A 21,172-nucleotide genomic window follows, 5' to 3' on the forward strand; every position below is an offset into this window, starting at 1 on the left:
ATTTTCCTACACACCTCGTTCAGCATGTTTAGTTTCCTCGTTCCTATTCTTCATCCAATATAATTTCATTTTCCTTACACTGCTGTCTCTCAACTCATTTATTCCCACCATCTCCCTGTCAGTCTTTCCCCGTTGCCCCATTCTACACTTACCTGCAGCTACCTGATACCTTGAGCTGAACATATAAAGTGCAGGAGTAACTCAGCGGGCCAGGCAGCATCTGTGGAGGGAATGGATGGGCAACGTTGCAGATTGGGTCCGTCTCCTATCCGTTACCTCCTGTGATGGGCAGAACAGTGAGTCACAGTGCCTGAGGCCCAGGTATGATACCGACTTCAGATGCTGTCTCTGTGGAGTTGGCATGTTCTCCCTGTGACCACGGGGCGTACCACCAGGAGTTTCAGTTCCCTCCCACATCCCAAAGACGTGTGGGTCTGTAGGTTGATTGTCCTCTGTACATTAGCGCCAATTTATGGGGAAGTGGGGTTACACACAACTAGTGTGAACGGGTGATCGATGGTTGGCATGAACTCAGTGGGCCGAAGGGCCCATTTCCATCCTGTAATTAGATGAAACCAAAAGCTGCTGCCTGGCCCGTTGAGTTACGACAGCACTTTGTTTTTTGCTCAAGGTTTTCAGCATCTGCAGTTCCTTGCTCCGCCATTCCACGACACCTTCCAGTTCTGCCTTGGAGCCATCGAACTGAAACATCGCTGCTGATTATTCCTACACCAGGTCTTGCCTCTCCCATCCACTCCCCTCCTGAATGCCCACGCTTAATGAAGGAAACCAGGAGGCAGAAAAGATTCTGAGCACATCGCGTTGAGCCGATCTTTCGATGTCCCAATCGACAATTGTGTGACATTTACGGTTGAAGTTGTACAGTGGTCCCAATATTAAAATGCCACAAACTTCAACAAAAATGGCTTGAAAGGCCACAGGTGATAAATGCCCGTGAGGGATTGCGGCTGTTTCTAGTTTGACTGAACAAATCTAATAATCGATCACACAGGCGAGAAAATTGTAACCCTCCCCGTCATTTTGCTTTCATGGATGGCAGGAAATCGCATGCTTTCAATCGAAAGCATGCTCTTAGTGTACAGAAAGGCACAAAATGCCGTAATAACTCAGGGGGGGGGGGGGTGTCAGGCAGCACCCCTGGAGAACGTGTGGAAGTGATGTTTCAGGATCAGTCTGAAGGTGGGTTCCGATCTGAAACGGACCCACTGTGTTACTCCAGCATTGAGACAGCATCTTTAGACAGCAATCTCAATCCCTTGTTTCTACTTTTAGTGTAAGTTGTCTTTGATGCAGTGTCTTTGATGCAGTGTTAGAGACAAAACTGTTCCCCATCAAAACTGTATCCACCTGTCATACAGCAATAGGGTTCATGACCACCAGTGTTTGGACTGAGTGTTACACAGTTACTGACCCATATTCTCAGAACTGTGCCCATCACACTCGAGATAGACATTGGAGAAAGACTGGAGCCAGTCTGAAGGAGGGTCTCGACCCAAAAAGAGACCTGTTCCTTTCCTCCAGAGATGCTGCCTTTCGACACGCTGAATTACTCCAGCTTTTTGTGCCCATTATACTGAAGTCTGATGTTGGATAGTGGACCCACTAATATAAAACACCTACATAACATCATGACAGATCTGTACGCATCAGTACAGCAGTTTTATATTGTGACACCATTACTGTTGGATACCAGTGTTTGAAATCCTCAGTGCAGAAATAAGCAAATGAAAACGTGAGGGGAAGGAAATAAACTTAGAGCTACAAGGGAAAGAAGATGGGTGATGTAACCAGAAAGTGAATAGATGGCCTGGAAAATTGGCACAACCAAATGAAAATTCCTCTTGCGTTTGAGAATGTAAACCGGTCCATTTTCAACCCAAGAAATCAATTTGGTAACTTTGATATGAATTTCTTATAATCTAATATAGTTACAAGTTAAAGTGAATCCTTAGTGTTCTACAATATACACACCAACCTGTCCACCCACTGACAGGCTACACCTGGACATCTGTTGTAATAATTATTTTGTTAAATATCTTTTTTTTCTTCCTCTTTTTCCTGGCGAGGTCACCTTTTTTCCAAGGAGACCCAAGCCTTTAATCCCCTCTAAACACAGGAGAAATACTCTTATAATCAGGATTGCTCACAAACAAGTCCCAATGGGGAGGGAGCACTGGAATCTTGGGAGGCAGAGTGGAGACTTGTCTGCCGGATGGGATGTGTGTAGGAAAGTGTTAGGAGCTTGCTGCAAGAATAACATAAGATGGCTTTCACTCCCTCCCCTGAAAATAAAAATCGAAAAATGTTGGAAATACAGATGACAGAGTTTTTGAAGCAGGATGGATTAACAATCCTCAGTGCCAGCCAAAACTCTTCCCCTTCAGATGTGTGCCATTTTCATATTTCATATTTTATATTTATTTCATATTTCATATTTTTTTCATTTTTCATTGTCTCTGTGTATCTACCATTTATTTACCCGTCATTTCAATTCATCTTTTCCCCTTCAAGTTAACGTTTCTGTCCGGCAAATCTAGTTAATATTTTTGTGCCCGTCCAGTTGTATTCCTGAAAGTTACAAATTATATTAATCTAACAGGCTGCTGGATTTGCCAACCACATTTTTACATCAATACCATTTTATCCTTCCCCACATTCCTATCAACTCCTCTCAGGTCGTGCCACCTAGGGACACACCTGCACACCAGGGACATCAAACAGCAGCACAATTAACCTACCAACCCCGCGCGTCTTTGGGATGTGGGAGGATAGAGCTCCTAAAGGTAGCGGAGTCAAGGGGTATGGGGAGAAGGCAGGAACGGGGTGCTGATTGAGAATGATCAGCCATGATCACAGTGAATGGCGGTGCTGGCGCGAAGGGCCGAATGGCCTCCTCCTGCACCTATTGTCTATTGGAACCGGAGAACCAGGGAGAAACTTTGCAGACTACTGAACGGTCTCTCCAGAAGATAGGGTATGCTCCTGATCTCTCAACCTACCCCATTGCAAACTTTGCACTTTTAAAAATTAAAAAAGACCCTGCACTTTCCCCAATAACTATAACGCTACGACGCTGTGGTACTGTATTCTGCAATCTGGTGCTTTACTCATTGCACAATCAGTTGTACTTTCATATGGCTTGGTAGTACTCATGCACAGCATGATTTGACTGGATAGCAGACAAAGAATGTTTGTCACTGTATATCAGTACATTTGACAATGATCAACTAATACTCGATCTGTGTGGTCACGGGGGGGAAACGTGCGAACTCACAGACAGCAGCGGAGGTCAGGATTAACCCAGAATCACTGGTGCTGTGAGACAACAGGTCTTAACTGCATCACTGTGGATTTGCCAGTAGTCCACTTAATTGGGTCATTTCCCCTTTTCTCACCGTTCATTATAACTGGGAAAACCACACTGCCTAAACTCAATAAAGGAAGTAAAAAATGTTTAAAATCCCAAATGATTTGTTTGACTCCCAAATCTTGCTTATTACAAAGTCTTTAGCTCTAACAATTTTTGATAGTCACTGGAGTGTTAATACCGTTACTTAAGGCCAAAGGGACTTCTGAATGAGAAAGCAAATTGAGAGTCTGATGAAGGTTCCTGACCTGAAACGTCACCTGTCCATTTCCCTCCACAGATGCTGATTGACCCGCCTAGTTCCTCCAGCACTTTTGTTTTTATTAACCTCAAGATTCCAGCATCTGCAGTTACTAGCATCTTCAAGCTACATTTTTGCCCAGTCTTATTGCATAGGTTCAAACAATGGGTTGGTACCTGACAATCTCTCGTTTTGTGATGTTGGGCCAATTGGATAAACTTCTGGACTTGTTCGAAATGTTACCCAAAGCTGCAGGACGCAAGGAATTGCAGATGCCGGAGTCTTGCACAGGACACAAAGCGCTGGAGTAACTCAGCGGGTCAGGCCGCATCGCTGGAGGATGTGGATCGGCGACGTTTTGGGTCAGGACCCTTCTTCAAGACATTGTAGTAACAGGGAGAAAGCTGGAAAAGAGATGGGGGTGGGACAGAATATGGCCCAGAATGCATTCAAGAGAGAGTTCTTAAGGATAGCGGAGTCAGGGGGTATGGGGAGAAGGCAGGAACGGGGTACTGATTGAGAATGATCAGCCATGATCACATTGAATGGCGGTGCTGCCTCGAAGGGCCGAATGGCCTCCTCCTGCACCTATTGTCTATTGTGGATACAGGTGAGGGGGGCTGGGGGTTGATTGGCAGATGGGTGGACAAAGACCAGAGATGATCAGGAGACAAAAAGGGGGATATTTCCCTATATTTCGTCCTGGTTTCCCCAAAAGTTTGCCCCTTTCCCAACCCCATAAAAAAAAAAAAACCCCGATTAAGCCAAAACGTAAAGAGCAGATGTGGACTGCTCCTAGTATTAGAAGAGCAAAATACTGCAGATGCCTGAAAGCCGAGATTTAAAATAATTAGAAACTGCTACAAAACCCCAGGTCTAGCACCATCTGCGGCAACAACCAGAGTTGACATTTTCGATGAAAGGCAAGCAACCTGGAATACTAAAGATGGATACAAAATGCTGGAGTAACTCAGCAGGACAGGCAGCATCTCTGGAGAGAAGGAATGGGTGACGTTCTGGGTCGAGAAACGTCACCCATTCCTTCTCTCCAGAGATGCTGCCCGTCCCGCTGAGTTACTCCAGCACTCTCTGTGTATATCTTCGGCGTACACCGGCATCTGCAGTTCCTTCCTAGACAACCTGGAACACCAATTGTTCTCACGGACTGCAGATGTTGCCTGATCGATCTGCTGAGTGCTTCTGGTATTTGTTCCAGATATTAAGTTCCATCCCTCCTCTCACCACTTGCCTCCCCCCTCGAGCCGTCTCACTGTTCGCCGGTGAGATTAAAGGGACGCAAATACCCACAACAGCGAACCCCAGCAAGGCCGCTGTGAGACTTGTAACATTATAAAGGGGGAAAGGCAGGATAGTGAGCAGGCAATCAAGTGCAGCATTGACATATTGAGGGCCAACTGGTCATGGTAGTGCCACCTCCTTTTGGTTCACGGAAACAGAAGATTAAAGCTGGTTTCCTCAAGTCCACCTCTGTGCTGACAAAGAGACGCCAGATGAGAAGCATCGTCAGAATCTTCATCGGAGACTGTGAAAGTTTAGGTGCTTCAGGTAAGAACGGTTTCTAGGCTGAAATATCTAGGGGAGAGATGGGAAGGGGGGTGGGGGGTGGGGTGGGATAATGAATATTGTCACGGGGTTCCCAAAACCCTCCATCGCCCACGTCATGTCTTTGAGTGTTAGTGTGGGGTTCGGGGTGCAAGGAGCCGGTCGAATCCACTGCAATTTCATCAGCACGATGTTCTCAAGTGTTTGTCCAGGGTACGTACGGATAATCCGATCCTCACATTGAAGTCTCACATCACCGACTCCTTCTCCAGCGCGCTCTTGTGGCCTTCAAGGGAGACCATCACGCCTTTGAGGAGGGGCGCCCCTTCCTCGTCGGGCTTCATTCCTTCCGTCTTCACCTCGGTGAGCTCCTCCACCTGAAGCGCTCGGCTCTGCTGCTTGTCAACGTAAGCTTGCAGGAGACCCGCTCCAAAGGCGTCACCCTCCACGTTGATGACTGTGCAAGAACGATCTCTGCATTGATTCAAAAGACAAAATGGGGAGGCCATTTAGGACCAAGATGAGGGGAAATTTCTGCAGTCGTACAGGGCCCTAGTGAGACCGCACCTGGAGTACTGTGTGCAGTTTTGGTCTCCAAATTTGAGGAAGGATATTCTTGCTATTGAGGGCGTGCAGCGTAGGTTTACTAGGTTAATTCCCGGAATGGCGGGACTGTCATATGTTGAAAGACTAGAGCGACTAGGCTTTTATACACTGGAATTTAGAAGGATGAGAGGGGATCTTATCGAAACGTATAGGATTATTAAGGGGTTGGACATGTTAGAGGCAGGAAACATGTTCCCAATGTTGGGGGAGTCCAGAACCAGGGGCCACAGTTTAAGAATAAGGGGTAGGCCATTTAGAACAGAGATGAGGAAAAACTTTTTTAGTCAGAGAGTTGTGAATCTGTGGAATTCTCTGCCTCAGAGGGCAGTGGAGGCCAATTCTCTGAATACATTCAAGAGAGAGCTAGATAGAGCTCTTAAGGATAGCGGAGTCAGGGGGTATGGGGAGAAAGCAGGAACGGGGTACTGATTGAGAATGATCAGCCATGATCACATTGAATGGCGGTGCTGGCTCGAAGGGCCGAAAGGCCTACTCCTGCACCTATTGTCTATTGTCTATTGAAACCTCTTCACCCAGAGAGTTGCGAATCTGTGGAATTCTCTGCCACAGAAGGCAGTGGAGGCCAATTCACTGGATGTTTTCAACAGAGAGTTAGGGCTAAAGGATTTAAGGGATATGGGGAAAAAAGCAGGAACAGGGGACTGGTTTTAGATTATCAGCCATGATCATATTGAATGGCTCGAAGGGCCGAATGGCCTACTCCTGCACCTATTTTTCTATGTTTCTATTTTTTTCCTAAAACATGGATGAGTCCAGCCAGCCAACCGCACCCAATCGTTCCCGTTAGCAATTGACTCAAGGAAAAATTATATTAAATATCGGGCAAAAGCCAGGGAACAGAAGATTGTGGAGGCCAAATCAATGGATATTTTTAAGGCAGACATTGATAGATTCTTGATTAGCACGGATGTCAATGGCAGGCAACAGGTGTCGACTGTGGCAATGAATTCCATAAATTCACTACCCCTTGCTAAAGAAAGATTATGAGGGACCCCAACCACCCCAGCAACGGACTGTTCCAGCTGCAACGGTCAGGCAAACGCCTCCGCTGTCACGCTGTGAAAACGGAGAGGATGAGACGGAGTTTCTTCCCACAGGCCATCAGGATTGTTAACTTTTATAACTCCGGGGACTAAATTTTGTCTTCGCTGTATTAACTTTAATTTATATGTTGTAACTGTAATTCTTTTTTTGTGCACAATCCGCAGGCATTGCCACTTTCATTTCTCTGCACATCGTGTATGTGTATGTGACAAATAAACTTGACTTGACTTGACTTTCTAAAGGTACGTCCTTTTATTACTGAGGTTATGGCCTCTGGTCCAAGACTCTCCCACTAATGGAAAGTTCTTTGATAATCGTACGACACAGAAACAGTCTCTGCGGCCTAACTGGTTGACTAAGCTGCCCCATCTACACTAGTCCCACCTGCCCGCAGTTGGCCGAATTCCCGCTAAACCCTTCCTATCCACGTACCCGTCCAAATATTTTTTTTAATGCTGTTATGGTGTCTGCCTCAACTCTGCCCTCTAGTAATTAATTCCATCTCTTCCCAGTCCCCGCTGTGCAAAAACGTTGCCTCTCAAATTCTTATTAAACCTCTTAAAGATTTGATCTACCAATTAAATATTAAAAAAGCAATTCTAAAATTTAGTTTAGAGATACAGCGCTTTGGAAACGGGCCCTTCGGCCCATCAGGTCCGCTCCGACCAGCGAGCCCTGTACAACAACATTATCTTACGCGCCAGGGACAATTTACAATTTATTTTTAACCAAAAAGCCAAATTAACCTACAAACCTGCACGTCTTTGGAGGAGACCGGAGCACCTGGGGAAAACCCACACGGGTCACGGGGAGAAGGTACAGACAAGCACCCGTGGTCGGGAACGAACCCCCGTGTCTCTGAGGCAGTGACTCTACCGCTGCGCCATCTTTTGTTACACTCAAATCGCCGTCCTTTTGTTACACTCAAATCCCAGAAAAAAAGAACGAGAATTTCTTGCTACCCCTGGACATGGAAAGAATGAGATACTTACACCAGCCAGTCGACAGCGAGGATCAGTGAGATTTCGCTGGTGGGCAGCCCCACGGCCTCCAGGATGATGGCGAGTGTCAGCACTCCCCCCGCGGGGATTCCGGCGGCCCCCACACTCGAAGCAGTGGCAGTCACTCTGTTGAAGAAAGCAACCACCATCAACATTAGTACACAACACGGTATCTCGGCGGTAGGGCTGCGGCCATACAGCGCTTGTAGCACCCGGTTCCGATCCCGACTACGGGCGCTGTCCGTACCTTCTCCCCGTGACCTGCGTGGGTCCAGATGCCACAGCCTTCGAATTAAAGGGCGTTCCTTTAGGAGGGGATATGTGGAGGGATTTCTGTAGTCAGAGGGTGGTGAATCTGTGGGATTCTTTGCCACCGAAGGCTGTGGAGGCCAAGTCAATGGATATTTTTAAGGCAGAGATATAGATTTTTGATTAGTGCGGGTGTCAGGGGTTATGGGGTGAAGGCAGGAGAATGGGGTTAGGAGGGAGAGAGATGCAGGGAAATAACTGCAGATGCTGGTACAAATGGAAGGTATTTATTCACAAAATGCTGGAGTAACTCAGCAGGTCAGGCAGCATCCAGGAGAGAGGGAATGGGTGACGTTTCGGGTCGGGTCGGGCCACAGTTTAAGAATAAGGGGTAGACCATTTAGAACTGAGATGAGGAAAAACTTTTTCAGTCAGAGAGTTGTGAATCTGTGGAATTCTCTGCCTCAGAAGGCAGTGGAGGCCAATTCTCTGAATGCATTCAAGAGAGAGCTAGATAGAGCTCTTAAGGATAGCGGAGTCAGGGGGTATGGGGAGAAGGCAGGAACGGGGTACTGATTGAGAATGATCAGCCATGATCACATTGAATGGCGGGTGCTGGCTCGAAGGGCCGAGTGGCCTCCTCCTGCACCTATTGTCTATTGTCTAAATGGCGGAGTAGACTCGATGGGCCGAATGGCCTAATTCTACTCCTATAACTTGTGAACTTGAGACCGGAGGGAGGGATAGATCAGCCATGATTGAATGGCAGAGTAGACCTGATGGGCCGAATGGTCTCATTTCTGCTGCCGTCACCTGTGAGCCTGAAGAGTTCCGTACCGCACTGTGGAAAGCGAGTGTACTCACAGTATGGTGATGACCTGCACGAAGTCCAGAGGGATCTTGTTGAGCTGAGCGATAAACACGGCGGCAACGCACTGGAAGAGAGCAGCACCGTCCATGTTAACGGTGGCACCGATGGGCAGAATAAACCGGCTGATCTGCTTGCTCACGCCATTGTTTTCCTCCACGCACTTCATCATGAGGGGCAACGTGGCAGAGCTGAGGACCAGAGGACAAAGGGGGTTAACTGAGAGGAGCAAAATAAAGACAGAGGATGCATTGACAGGGCAAACTAAATTCTAGCCGACTAAGACGCACCATTTAAGCTCGTCCCATTTGTTCCATATCCCTCTTAACAAGGAACTGCAATACAATACAATACAATATATCTTTATTGTCATTGTACAGGGGTACAACGAGATTGGGAATGCGCCTCCCATACGATGCAATAAATTAATTAGCTAGTCAGTATTAATTTAAACAACCCAATTAATGCTGATTTACAAAAGGCCGGGTTGCTGGAGTAATTCAGCAGTGCCTGACAGCATCTCAGGAGAACACATGTAGGAAGGAACTGCAGGCGCTGTTTTACAAAAGGCAGAGTGCTGGAGTAACTCAGCAGTGCCTGACAGCATCTCAGGAGAACACATGTAGGAAGGAACTGCAGGCGCTGTTTTACCAAAGGCAGAGTGCTGGAGTAACTCAGCAGTGCCTGGCAGCATCTCAGAGGAACACGTGTAGAAGGAACTGCAGATGTTGGTTTAGGTCAACAATAGACACAAAATGTTGGAGTAACTCAACGGGACAGGCAGCATCTCTGGAGAGAAGGAATGGGTGGTGCTTCTTCAGACCTGAAGAAAGTTCTCGAGCCGAAACGTCACCCATTCCTGCTCCCCAGAGATGCTGCCTGACCCGCTGAGTTACTCCGGCGTTTTCGGCACGTTTGCTCTGCCTGGCTCTCCGAACCTACCTGGAGGCAGTTCCGTAGGCGGTGACTAGTGCCGTGAAGATGCCCCACAGGAAGGTGTAAGGATTCCGGCGCGTGAAGATGAAATAGATGAGGGGCAGCAGGATCAAGCCGTGAATCAGGTGCCCCACGATGCAGCAGCAGATGTACTTCCCCAGGCTGCTGAACAGCAGCCAGACATTCTGCATCTCCACAATCTTCCCGGCAACCAAGAACATGATACCAAAGGGCGCGTACCTAAAGGAGAAGGAGCATCACATTAATGAGACAATTCACGACGATATGTGAAAGGAGCAGAATTAGGCCATTCGGCCCATCATGTCTATACCGCCATTCAATCATGGCTGATCTAACTCTCCCCCCTAACCCCATTCTCCAGCCCTCTCCCCTTGACGCCCAAACGAATCAAAACGAAATGCCCATCTCTGCCAAAGTGCTTGAAAGCTTTTCCAAACTTTGTTGCTCAATTACATTTATTCTCTTAAAAATCGAAGAACAAAATCAATAGCCGACTGTCAAGCCTTTGTACATTGAGCCACGGAATTTGGATTGCTGGAAGGCCAATATCTATTGGCCATCGCTAATGGATGTCTGGCCTGAAACATCACCCATCCTTTTTCTCCAGAGATGCTGTCTGACGTGCTGAGTTATTCCAGCACTTTGCGTCTATCTTTGGTATAAACCAGAATCTGCAGTTCCAATTAACATTAATTAAATGGGTAGGTCATTTATATGTACTTAATGGATATGAATTGATTATTTCAAACACCAGTCAAAGGTTATTTCATTGTGGGTAGACACAAAATGCTGGAGTAACTCAGCAGGACAGGCAGCATCTCTGGAGAGAAGGGATGGGTGACGTTTTGGGTCGAGACCCTTCTTCAGACTTCTTTGTACATCTGGACACTGGAGATAATTTAGTTTAGAGAGATACAGCGTGGAAATAGGCCCTTCAGCCCACCGAGTCCGTGCCGACCAGCGATCAACCGGGAATTCACTAGTTCTAACCTACACACTTAGGACAATTTACAGAAGCCAATTAACCTACAAACCCGCACATCTTTGGAATGTGTGAGGGAAAATGGAGCACCCGGAGAAAATCCACGCGGGTCACAGGGAGAACGTACAAACTCTGTACAGGCAGCACCCGTAGTCAGGATCGAACCCGGGTCTCCGGCGCTGTAAGGCAGCAACTCTACCGCTGCAGGGCTGTTAATATTTCATTTCCTTCAAGATTTATTCAGTGATATTTGTGGCAACGCAAACAATTGATTTATCGAACGTAAATGTCCTTGTTGACACAGTGGGACTTGAACTCATGGCCTGAAAACATATCAGACTCAACCTCTGGATTGGTACTTCATTAGCTTAACCATTATGCTATCTACAACCGATTACAAGTATTTAGGTTCAGGTTTATTGTTGCCACGTGTAGCACAGCGGTAGAGTTGCTGCTTTACAGCGAATGCAGCGCCGGAGACTCAGGTTCGATCCTGACTAAGGATGCTGCACTGTAAGGAGTTTGTACGTTCTCCCTGTGACCTGCGTGGGTTTTCTCCGAGATCTTCGGTTTCCTCCCACACTCCAAAGACGTACAGGTATGTAGGTTAATTGGCTGGGTAAATGTAAAAAATTGTCCCTAGTGGGTGTAGGATAGTGTTAATGTGCGGGGATCGCTGGGCGGCACGGACTTGGTGGGCCGAAAGGGCCTGTTTCCGGCTGTATATATATGATATGATGATGATGATGAAAAGCTTTGTATCAAACAGATCAGATATATTATACACGAATACAATCTAAAACCTTTAAGCTTCCGTACCTACAGCCCAACAGGAGCAGGAAGAAGTAGGGTTGGCAGATGACCCACTAAGAATGTTCAGTTGTCAAAAAAATAAATCGTTTTGGATGATAAGCTAGATGATTTGTGCATGGGATGGTTATCTACACACATTAACCTGGGCAATTTGAGACAATTAACATCGGCAGTTTATGTCAAAGGTAGAACCAGGGGCCATAAAACTTGAGATAACCAGCAATAAATCTATGAAGGAATTCGGAAACTCGATAAAACTGATTACTTTCTCTGGAATGAGCTGCCAGAAGCAGATACAATTTACAATTTAAAATTTAAAAAAAACATTTTGTACATCAGTCACTGAAAGTAAGCATGCAGGTACAGCAGGCAGTGAAGAAAGCTAAAGGCATGTTGGCCTTCATAACGAGGGGATTTGAGTATAGGAGCAAAGAGGTCCGTCTGCAGTTGTACAGGACCCTGGTGAGACCGCACATAGAAACATAGAAAATAGGTGCAGGAGTAGGCCATTCGGCCCTTCGAGCCTGCACCGCCATTCAATATGATCATGGCTGATCATCCAGCTCAGTAGCCTGTACCTGCCTTCTCTCCATACCCCCTGATCCTTTAGCAAAAAGGGCCACATCTAACTCCCTCTTAAATATAGCCAATGAACTGGCCTCAACTACCTTCTGTGGCAGAGAATTCCACAGACTCACCACTCTCTGTGTGAAGAAATGTTTTCTCATCTCGGTCCTAAAAGACTTCCCCCTTATCCTTAAGCTGTGACCCCTGGTTCTGGACTCCCCCAACATCGGGAACAATCTTCCCGCATCTAGCCTCTCCAACCCCTTAAGAATTTTATATGTTTCTATAAGATCCCCCCTCAGTCTTCTAAATTCCAGCGAGTACAAGCCCAGTCTATCCAGTCTTTCCTCATATGAAAGTCCCGCCATCCCAGGGATCAATCTGGTGAACCTTCTCTGTACTCCCTCTAAGGCAAGAACGTCTTTCCTCAGGTTAGGAGACCAAAACTGCACACAATACTCCAGGTGCGGTCTCACCAAGGCCCTGTACAACTGCAGCAGAACCTCCCTGCTCCGAAACTCAAATCCTCTTGCTATGAATGCCAACATACCATTCGCTTTCTTCACTGCCTGCTGCACCTGCATGCTTGCTTTCAATGACTGGTGCACCATGACACCCAGGTCACGTTGCATCTCCCCTTCTCCCAATCGGTCACCAATCAGGTAATACTCTGCTTTCCTGTTCTTGCCGCCAAAGTGGATAACCTCACATTTATCCACATTATATTGCATCTGCCATGCATTTGCCCACTCGCCTAATCTATCCAAGTCACTCTGCAGCCTACTAGCATCCTCCTCGCAGCTAACTTAGAGATGTTGCATTCAATTCCCTCGTCCAAATCATTAATATACGCTGTAAATAACTGGGGTCCCAGCACTGAGCCTTGCGGTACCCCACTAGTCACTGCCTGCCATTCCGAAAAGGACCCGTTTATTCCTACTCTTTGCTTCCTGTCCGCCAACCAATTTTCTATCCACCTCAACACTGAACCCTCAATACCGTGTGCTTTAAGTTTGTACACCAATCTCCTATGTGGGACCTTGTCGCACCTGGAGTATTGTGTGCAGTTTTGGTCTCCTAATTTGAGGAAGTACATTCTTAATATTGAGGGACTGCAGCATAGGTTCACGAGGTTAATTCCCAGGATGGCGGGACTGTCATATGAGGAAAGAATGGAACGACTGGGCTTGTATTCACTGGAATTTAGAAGGATGAGATGGGATCTTATAGAAACATATAAAATTATTAAGGGATTGGACACGCTAGATGCAGGAAACATGTTGCCGATGTTGGGGGAGTCCAGAACCAGAGGCCACAGTTTAAGAATAAGGGGTTGGCCATTTAGAACTGAGATGAGAGGGTTGTGAATTTGTGGAATTCTCTGCCATAGAAGGCAGTGGAGGCCAATTCACTGGATGAATTTAAAAGAGAGTTAGATAGAGCTCTAGGGGCTAGCGGAATCAAGGGATATGTGGAGAAGGCAGGCACGGGTTACTGATTGTGGATGATCAGCCATGATCACAATGAATGCGGTGCTGGCTCGAAGGGCCAAATGGCCTCCTCCTGCTTCTATTTTTTATGTTTCTATGAGCATTTCATTCCTTACTGAGTGCACCCACAATCAAGAGTAAAAGGCCATTGGGTACTTAGTTGGACCGCCAGTTTGACAGTGATTTCAATGGTGGAAGGGCCTCACGAGGCTAAGCGGCCCACCTCAGCCCAGACTATCACATACACCAACCTCCCTTTGACTCCATTTACACCTCACGCTACCTCAGCACGGCCACCAGCGTAATTAAGGATGATTCTCACCCCGGCCACTCCCTCTTCTCCCCTCTCCCATTGAGCAAAAGGTGCACAAGTGTGAACACGCACACCTCCAGATTCAGGGACAGTTTCTTCCCAGCTGTTATCAGGCAACTGAACCTACCAACCCTACCTGAAGAAGGGTCTCGACCCGAAACGTCACCCATTCCTTCTCTCCCAAGATGCTGCCTGACCCGCTGAGTTACTCCAGCATTTTGTGACACCTTCGATTTGTACCAGCATCTGCAGTTATTTTCCTACCAGTCCTATCAATAACTTGAGAGCAGTCCTGAACTAACATCATACCTCGTTGGAGACCCTCGGACTATCTTTAATCGGACTTTACTGGTTTTATCTTGCACTAAATATTATTCACGTTATTCCCTTTCTCACGCACCTGTACAATGTGGATGGCTCGATTGTAATCATGTATTGTCTTTAAATTACATGTTGTCTTTTCGCTGTGATTGACCCCATTTACACCCAACGCTGCCTCGGCAAGGCCACCAACATAGTTTTCGCTGTTAGCACACAACAGCGGCACGGTGGCGCAGCGGTAGAGTTGCTGCCTCACAGCGAATGCAGCGCCTGAGACTCAGGTTCGATCCTGACTATGGGCGCCGTCTGTACGGAGTTTGTACGTTCTCCCCGTGACCTGCTTGGGTTTTCTCCGAGATCTTCGGTTTCCTCCCACACTCCAAAGACGTACAGGTATGTAGGTTAATTGACTGGGTAAAATGTAAAAATTGTCCCTAGTGTGCGTAGGATTTTTTTAGATTTAGAGATACAGCGTGAAAACAGGCCCTTCGGCCCACCGAGTCCGCACCGCCCAGCGATCCCTGCACATTAAAACTATCCTACGCACACTAGGGACAATTTTTACATTTACTCAGTCAATTAACCTACATACCTGTACGTCTTTGGAGTGTGGGAGGAAACCGAAGATCTCGGAGAAAACCCGCGCAGGTCACGGGGAGAACATACAAACTCCGTACAGACGGCGCCAGTAGTCAGGATCGAACCCGGGTCTCCGGCGCTGCATTCGCTGTAAGGCAGCAACTCTACCGCTGCGCCACCGTGCCGCCCTAGGATAGTGTTAATATGCAGGGATCGCTGGGCGGCGCGGACTCGGTGGACCGAAGGGCCTGTTTCTGCGCTGTATCTCTAAATCTAAATCTAAAAAAAAATAATCTATAAGCTTTTCACTGTACCTCAGTACACGTGACAATAAACTGAAATTTAAACTCTGGTCATCTTCTTGTGTATGGCGTGCACAGCCTAAAGTTGTAGGCCAAGGGTGGACATCCAGGCCAGGGCAGCAGCAGTTGCTGGGTAGATGGCCTTGATGCCACCAGGGAAAAGCCTCAGTGAGCGGTCACTCACCATGTGTGGGATGGTGTGGTCTGGATATCCGCAATCGCAAGCAGGGCTGTCTGTCTGTCATCCCCCACTTGTGCAGGTGATGGGCTGTTCTTGCATGGAGGGTGGGGACCCTGTTCAGGGTCGGCCATTGCTTGCCATGGAGGTCAAACCCCGGTGGTTTCACTGTGGGGTATGTGATCACTCCATTGTTGGTGTGTGATATGAAAGAGACATCTTCTGGTTGAGCTGGGAACGCATCCTCAGTGATGTGGCCTGGAGCCATGGGGTGTTTCGGGTCTCACAACATCAGGCACCATCGCCCGGCCGGGGTTGATCAGGCCCCATCTTGCATCCCAGCAGCAACCGCCCACGGTTCTGCCCTCTTAATAACTACTCCGCAGGGGTTGGGGGACTGGGCTCTGTGGGGCAAGTCCTAGCCGGGCTCCTCCTGCGTCTCAACAGGTTCAGGGCCTGGGCACTGCACCTCTTTCTCCTTCTCCGAGCATCTTGCCTGATGGCATAAGGCCTTTCCGTAGCTTATTGGGTTTCTTTCTCACGAAAGACACAGACTGGGGTGCCAACCCATCCTGTCCCGGGTGCCGTCTTTCCGTGCCGTCAACTGTCTCTCCAGTAGTCACCAAACTATTCTTGGTTATCACCCAGTCTATTCCTAGGTGTCACTGGCTGAGCGAGACTTCTATGTACCTATATATATATATATATATATATATACAAGACCAAGTGGACCCGTTGGGCCCAAACCTCTCCTGCATTGGTACAGCACCCTCTCCTCCCCCCTCCCTTCTCCCCCCCTGCCCCTCCTCCATCCCCCCTCCCCCTCCACTCCCTCCCCTCCCCCTCAACCCCCCTTCCCCTCCCCACTCCATCCCCGTCAACCCCACTTATCCTCCCCCCAACCACCCCCCCACTCCATCCCCCTCAACCCCACTTATCCTCCCTCCAGCCCCTCCCTCCCTCACCCCCCTCCCTCCCTAGGAGATAGACAATAGACAATAGGTGCAGGAGGAGGCCATTCGGCCCTTCGAGCCAGCACTGTCATTCAATGTGATCATGGCTGATCATTCTCAATCAGTACCCCGTTCCTGCCTTCTCCCCATACCCCCTGACTCCGCTATCCTTAAGAGCTCTATCTAGATAGATTTAAACTTAAAAACGTAAATAACTTTAAAAATATAACACCGATTTTAACAAAACTTCTTCCATTAGCACCGACTGTGAGTAAGGTGGGCCTAAAATTGTTGCGCTATTGTGTATCGTTTTGGCTGGTATTCAGGAACAAGTAAACGAGAGTACGCACTGTACTACAGCATAGAAGCACTTGAGAAGGCCAAGCCAGCCACTCACCACATGATCCAAGAGACCAGGATCATGGTGGCCTCATTGAAGGTGCTGAAGAAATTGATGAGGTTCTCCCCCTCTGTTCCAAGTTTCCGCAGGGCAATTCCAAAGACAATGGCAAACACAACCAACCCCAGGATGTTCATTCCTTCCACGTTGGATGGAATAGGAATCTGGAACAATGAAGAGGCAATAAAAATAAGAGATTGGATTGAATTTTCTTTCAGTGTTATTCACATCCTCTTGAAATTCCAAAGCATCTTTTTAACCTGTAGTGCAGTCACATCGGTCATGTAGGAAACTTAGTAGCTAATTTGTTCACAGCAGATCTCCATAAACTACAAACTGATCACAACCAGATAAAGTTGAATGAGATATATTTCCAGGAAAATCTCCCTTATCATTCCAACAAAAACCTTTCCTTGTAACGATAATACACCAATAGGTCGCTGTTTGGAGATACAGCGTGGAAACTGGCGCTGGGGGCAACTATTTCACAGAGAGGGTGGTGGGTATATGGATTGAGCTGCCAGAGGAGGTAGTTAAGGTAGGTACTAAAATAAGAGTTAAAAGACACTTGGACATGGATAGTGTAAGAAAATAACTGCAGATGCTGGTACAAATCGAAGGTATTTATTCACAAAATGCTGGAGTAACTCAGCAGGTCAGGCAGCATCTCAGGAGAGAAGGAATGGGTGACGTTTCGGGTCGAGACCCTTCGTCACCCATTCCTTCTCTCCTGAGATGCTGCCTGACCTGCTGAGTTACTCCAGCATTTTGTGAATAAATACCTTGGACATGGATAGGAAAGGTTTCGAGGGGTGTGAGCCAAAGGTGGGCAGATGGGACTAGCTTGGATAGGGCATCTTGATGGATGAGGATGAGTTTAGTTTAGAGATACAGCACAGAAACAGGCCCTTCGGCCCACTGAGTCCACGCCGGCCAGCGACCCTCGCACATTTACACTACCCGACGCCCACTAGGGTCAATTTTTACATTTACCGAACCAATTAACCTACAAACCTGTACGTCGGTGGAGTGTGGGAGGAAACCGAAGATCTCGGAAAAAACCCACACAGGTCACAGGTCACAGGGAGAACGTACAAACTCCGTACAGACGGCGCCTGTAGTCGGGATCGAACCCGGGTCTCCAGCGCTGCATTCGCTGTAAGGCAGCAACTCTACCGCTGCGCCACCGTGATTGTCAAAGAGTTGGGCTAAAGGGCCTGTTTCTGTATTGTTAGCTATGACTTAGCCAAGAGTACCCTACACTAATGGCAACCAATAAACCTGCCACACAATGCTGCTTTGTGAGATCTTAGTATGTAAAACAGCTGCCACATTTACCCCAACAGTGACAGAACCTTAATGTGCAAAACAATATAATCATTTGAGAGGGGTGATGGGCACCATATAAATGCACCAAAGATATGAGGTTAATCCCTGGGATGGAGGGACTGTCATATGAGGAAAGATTGAAAAAACTAGGCTTGTATTCACTGGAGTTTAGAAGGATGAGTGGTGATCTTATAGAGACGTACAAAATTATAAAAGGACTGGACAAGCTAGATGCAAGAAAAATGTTCCCAATGTTGGGGGAGTTCAGAACCAGGGGATACAGTCTAAGAATAAAGGTGGAGGCCATTTAAAACTGAGGTGAGAAGAAACTTTTTCACCCAGAGAGTTGTGAATTAGCGGAGTTCTCTGCCACAGAAGGCAGTGGAGGCCAATTCACTGGATGAATTTAAAAGAGAGTTAGATAGAGCTCTAGGGGCTACCAGAATCAAGGGATACGGGGAGAAGGCAGGCACGGGTTACTGATTGTGGATGATCAGCCATGATCACAATGAATGGCGGTGCTGGCTCGAAGGGCCACATGGCCTCCTCCTGCACCTATTGTCTATGTTTCTATAAACACAAAATGCCTGAGAAACAGCAGGACAGGCAGCATCTCTGGATGGAAGGAATGGGTGATGTTTTGGGTCAAGGCCCTTCTTTAGACTCAAAACGTCACCCATTCCTTCTATTCAGAGATGCTGCCTGTCCCGTTGAGTTATTCCAGCATTTTGTGTCTATCTTCAGTGTAAACCAACATATGCAGTTACTTCCTACACTATATAAATGCAAACATTTTTATGGGCATCTTTAACCCTTTCTTGTCCACTCACCTTAATCTCTGTCACTGTCACGTTAACATTTCCAAACTCGTCAGTAATATTTTGTGGAACCTTTATGGTCGCGTAAGCGGTAGCGTACTGGAGAATGAAAAAAAAACAAAGCATTTATGTATGAGGAATGAAATAAAATAACCTTCATCATAAAATTCCTGGATTACTGTAAAACTTCTGCCAGTTCAAGAATATTCTGAGAGTCTGAAGAAGGGTCTCGATCTGAAACGTCACCCATTCCTTCTCTCCTGAGATGCTGCCTGACCCGCTGAGTTACTCCAGCATTTTGTGAAATAAACACCTTCGCTATGTACCAGCATCTGCAGTTATTTTCTTACACTGAGAGTCATCCGGAGGGCCGGATCTCCAACAACGATGAGAAGGCCTACCGGGAGGAGGTGGCTGATCTGGCACTCTGGTGTCAGGACAATAGCCTCCTCTTGAATGTCACTAAAACAAAGGAGCTGATTGTGGACTTCAGAAGGGCTAAACATCCAAGGACGTACACGCCACTGGAGATAAATGGGTCGATTGTGGATAGGGTGAGCAGTTTTAAATACTTGGGAGTCCGCATCGCAGAGGATCTGACGTGGGCAACACACATTGCCGCACTGGTGGGTAAGGCTAAGCAGCGCCTTTACCGCCTTAGACTCTGGGGCTGTAGAGAGCATCCTGTCCGGCAACATTACAGTCTGGTTTGGGAACAGCTCTGCCCAGGACAGGATGGCCCTGCAGAGAGTAGTGCGTTCGGCAGAACGCACCATGGGAACTACACTCGTCCCCCTGCAGGACCTATACAGCAGGAGGTGTAGATCCAGAGCAAGCAAGATCATGAGGGACCCCTGCCACCCCAGTAACGGACTGTTCCAGATGCTACGATCAGGCAAACGCCTCCGCTGTCACGCTGTGAAAACGGAGAGGATGGGACGGAGTTTCTTCCCACAGGCCATCAGGACTGTCAACTTTTATAACCCCAGAGACTAAATTTTTGTCGACACTAATAGTAACTTATTAACTTTATTTATATGCTGTAACTGTAATTCTTTTTGTGCACAACCCGCAGGCATTGCCACTTTCATTTCACTGCACATCGTGTCTGTGTATGTGACAAATAAATTTGACTTGACTTGATTTAGCGTGGAAACAGGCTCTTCGCCCCAACTTGCCCAAACCGGCCAACATGTACCGGCTACACGAGTCCCACCTGCCAGTATTTGGTTCATATCCCTCCAAACCTGTCCCATCCATGTATTTGTCTAACAGTTTCTTAAACGTTGGGATTGTCCCAGCCTCAACTACCTCCTCTGGCAGCTCGTTCCGTACACCCACCACCCTTTGCGTGAATATGTTACCCTGCAGATTCCTATTAAATCTTTTCCCCTTCATCTTAAACCTATGTCCTCTGGTGCTCAATTCACCTACTCTGGGCAAGAGACTCTGTGCATCTACCCGATCTATTCCTCTCAGAATTTTATGCACCTCTATAAGATCACCCCTCATCCTCTTGCGCTCTAAGGAATAGAGTCCCAGCCTACTCAACCTCTCCCAAGAGCTCAGATCCTCTAGTCCTGGCAACATCCTCGTAAATCTTCTCAGAAAAGAAGAAATATGCCACCCTTGCCCCACGCGACCTTCATGCGAATTCAAAACTTCAGTAACATGCTTGTCTCTGGGCTGTCTCTAGATATCACCCAGCAAGTTACTCCATGAGGAGAAACATGAGATGGTAATAAAAGCTAGGCTTGTCAGTGCTGGCTTCAGCCTCATGTAAGAACTAAACTTGTATAAGAAAATAACTACAGATGCTGGTACAAATCGAAGGTATTTATTCACAAAATGCTGGAGTAACTCAGCAGGTCAGGCAGCATCTCGGGAGAGAAGGAATGGGTGACGTTTCGGGTCGAGACCCTTCTTCAGACTTCAGTCTGCACACTAACACTATCCTACACACACTAGGGATCATTTTACAATTTTACCAAATCCCCCACCATCTAATTCTCCCATCAACTGTCTCAAAGAGACAAGGAAATAAATACAAATTGTACATATATGGTAAAATAGCAGCATTTGAAAGACATTTGGGTATATCCATGGATATTAATGATTTAAAGGGATATGGGGCAAATGTAGGCAAAATGAGACTAGTGTAGATGGATTTCAAAGTTGGAGACACTTTT

General features: G+C 47.2%; 1 protein-coding gene across 1 annotated transcript in view; it reads right to left on the bottom strand.

The window, feature by feature from the left end:
* Positions 1-4,724: 4,724 nt before the first annotated feature.
* slc1a5 (solute carrier family 1 member 5) overlaps positions 4,725-21,172 on the bottom strand; it is a 34,716-nt gene continuing 18,268 nt past the window's right edge. Inside the window, exons 3-8 of the mRNA XM_078431172.1 lie at positions 18,996-19,082; positions 16,834-17,000; positions 9,924-10,157; positions 8,978-9,172; positions 7,856-7,990; positions 4,725-5,666 (exon numbers count right to left, since the gene is read on the bottom strand). Of these exons, the coding sequence (XP_078287298.1) occupies positions 5,441-5,666; positions 7,856-7,990; positions 8,978-9,172; positions 9,924-10,157; positions 16,834-17,000; positions 18,996-19,082 (1,044 nt within the window). The 3' untranslated portion in view covers positions 4,725-5,440. The remainder of the gene's footprint in view (positions 5,667-7,855; positions 7,991-8,977; positions 9,173-9,923; positions 10,158-16,833; positions 17,001-18,995; positions 19,083-21,172) is intronic.

The sequence above is a fragment of the Rhinoraja longicauda genome, chromosome 41, assembly GCF_053455715.1.
Source record: "Rhinoraja longicauda isolate Sanriku21f chromosome 41, sRhiLon1.1, whole genome shotgun sequence".
Lineage (NCBI taxonomy): Eukaryota > Metazoa > Chordata > Chondrichthyes > Rajiformes > Arhynchobatidae > Rhinoraja > Rhinoraja longicauda.